The 2,524-nt window shown below is 37.9% G+C and overlaps 1 protein-coding gene across 2 annotated transcripts in view; it reads left to right on the top strand.

Moving 5' to 3' along the window:
• The window catches only part of ppef1 (protein phosphatase, EF-hand calcium binding domain 1), a 9,047-nt gene that overhangs the window by 661 nt on the left and 5,862 nt on the right, over positions 1–2,524 (top strand). The window contains exons 2-5 of one of the 2 annotated variants that reach the window (XM_032512940.1): positions 15–128; positions 1,144–1,179; positions 1,340–1,467; positions 1,573–1,633. In XM_032512940.1, coding sequence (XP_032368831.1) covers positions 74–128; positions 1,144–1,179; positions 1,340–1,467; positions 1,573–1,633 — 280 coding nt within the window. In that variant the 5' untranslated portion in view covers positions 15–73. Of the gene's footprint in view, positions 1–11; positions 129–1,143; positions 1,180–1,339; positions 1,468–1,572; positions 1,634–2,524 lie in introns of both variants that reach the window. The other variant, XM_032512930.1, reaches the window with a different exon arrangement.

Genomic DNA, 2,524 nt, shown 5'->3' on the forward strand with positions numbered 1-2,524 from the left:
TCTCATGGAAGCAGTCGCATGCCACCAGTCAGATGGAAAACTGACTGATGTGACCCCTGGGTCCTTGGTTACCATGGGATGTGGCACCTCCGTTGCTACGGAGACACAAGGGAGAAAAGTGGAGACAGGTAAATATGTGTCAAAGGAGGGAGCTGTTCTTATGGTCCTTACACTTCACTTCAGCTGGAATATGTTGACATTTTGGATGTTTTTCTCCTGAGGAAAGGTGTGAAGGAACATCAAATTAGAGTCTGCGGGTATAGACCAGCTGAGCACAAATACTTCTGGATCCTAATTGGAGTGCAATCATAGAAATAATTGAAATCTTACATTGTATAAATCATATGTTTGTGTCCTTAAGAATTTTCAGTTGCTTTTATTTTAAGATTTCACATGTAATTCCTACATACAATCTGGCATTCACATAGATCCCATATATAGATCCTAGAAATATCTGTTGTCTTCTCCCTAGTCCAGATTTAAAACTAAAACAAAAAACTAGAGCGATTAATCGATCGTTTAGTCATTTAAGTCTTTTCTTAAAGCAATAATGCCAAGCAAACAAGGGTATACATATAATAACACATTTAAAAATGTCATTTTGGACTCTGTGATGAGAATTTGGTCACAGTTCTTTTTAAATTTCACAGACTACTAATCAATTGATATCAATAAGAAAGTAAATGGCAAACTAATCTATGATGAAAAATAATCATTAGTTGCACTTCTTTTTTTGCTCTGTTTTTGTCTCGATCTCCTCTGTGAAGGATTATGTAACATTACTTGGGAAGTCCTCACAGTGTGTTATTAGCAGATGTCTATTATGTACAGCACTATTATGGTTAGTATCTCAAAGTCACACTGCGTAGAATGAATCTGATGGTAATACATTTTTGCTGTGATAGATTTTCCTCCGACTTGTTGCACACATCCCAGATGTTTGACAGATGGCGGTTTTCTTTCTTCACACTCCGTCTTTCTTAAATGAGTTCTGTTTCTCATGAAAGCTCTTTTAATTTGCTTAGTTTTCCAGTCCCACTGATAATCGTGACCTCCCCCGAGTCTTGTTATCCCTCTTTGTGCGTGTGTGTTGTCTTTAATTACCAGTTTCTTATGCTGAGTTGTAGTTTCTTCTTCTCACAGATGATGACACAGTTAAGACTCCCAGCCCAGCTCTGAGTAAGACCCTGCTCATCTCTAAAGATGTGTGTCTGTGTGTGTGATAAGAGTCTTGTGTGTGTGTGTGTTCAGATAATCAGATATTTTTAATAAACATGTCTCCCATTTACACAAAATTTGAATATGTAAAATCTAAAAAACAGCTGGTGTTTTGTCATAGCTATGAAGGCAGCGGTTTTGATCCAGCGGTGGTACCGGCGCTACATGGCCCGTCTGGAGATGAGGCGCAGGTACACCTGGAACATCTTTCAGTCCATTGAATACGCCGGGGAACAGGACCAGCTCCAGGTGACTCTCAGTGCAGACCTTTGTCAAAGTACACATGGCTGCTAATGTTTAGAAGCATCAGAAAGCTTAAAACACATTTTTTCTTTTGTTTTTTTCTTTCCTCAGCTCTCCAGTTTCTTCAGTTTCATGCTCGACAACTTCACTCAGCTGAATGGAAATGGACCAGGTTAGGAGCCCAAATACTCTTTTATCCACATCATTTTAAAGAAGAGATAAGGTTTTGTGTATGGAAAACTCTGACTTCATCCTTGTTATTTGGAAATTTCCAGAGTAAAGTTGATTTTTATTTTGCCGTAAAACACAATTAGTAGCAAGGATTATATGGACATGAATGAAGGACAATGTATTCTACTTTATTATTTTGCACTGTGCATGGAAAGCATTCACTCCTATTGTGTGTCTCTGACATACTGACACTTACATTTGAGAAGTTATTCTGCACCATTATGACTTTTTTTATTCATATATTCTTTTCATAGCTTTGGAAGATTTTTTTAGGTTTATTTGAAGCTGGTTTGCTGTTGTGTGAAACTGCATGATTAAAGAAGGATGTTTTCAACCCATTTAAAGGAAAACACAAAAAGTGAAAGATGAAATGTTAATAATACCATCATTTCAACTGGTATATTAACAGCGTTTAATGGTTGTTTAATATACATACAGTGGATGCATTTTTTTTTACCTCCCCTGTTTTGTTTCATGCCTCTGTGTTTTGGTCTACATTAGAAAATCTGTTGTGTATACCCTGTTGCTTAGCAACTACCGTGAATGTGGAGGCCAATGTGTTTCACTGATACAGCTGTGGCTTAAGTATGTATTGGCCATCCAGCAAAAAGCATAATGCTTCATTGACGAGCTAATCCTTTGGTCAGCTCTTATTGCTTAACGCCTACTGTGCATCCGCTACGTGGGTTTTAAATTGAGTCGACATAAGTGATGCAAAGAAGCCAGACTTATTATATAAATACTATATCACCATTATATAAATACTATATCTGTGTGTGTGTGTGTGTGTGTGTGTGTGTGTGCGCGTGTGCGCGTGTGCGCGTGTGCGTGT

The sequence above is a fragment of the Etheostoma spectabile genome, chromosome 1 (genome assembly GCF_008692095.1).
Source record: "Etheostoma spectabile isolate EspeVRDwgs_2016 chromosome 1, UIUC_Espe_1.0, whole genome shotgun sequence".
Taxonomy (NCBI): Eukaryota; Metazoa; Chordata; class Actinopteri; order Perciformes; family Percidae; genus Etheostoma; species Etheostoma spectabile.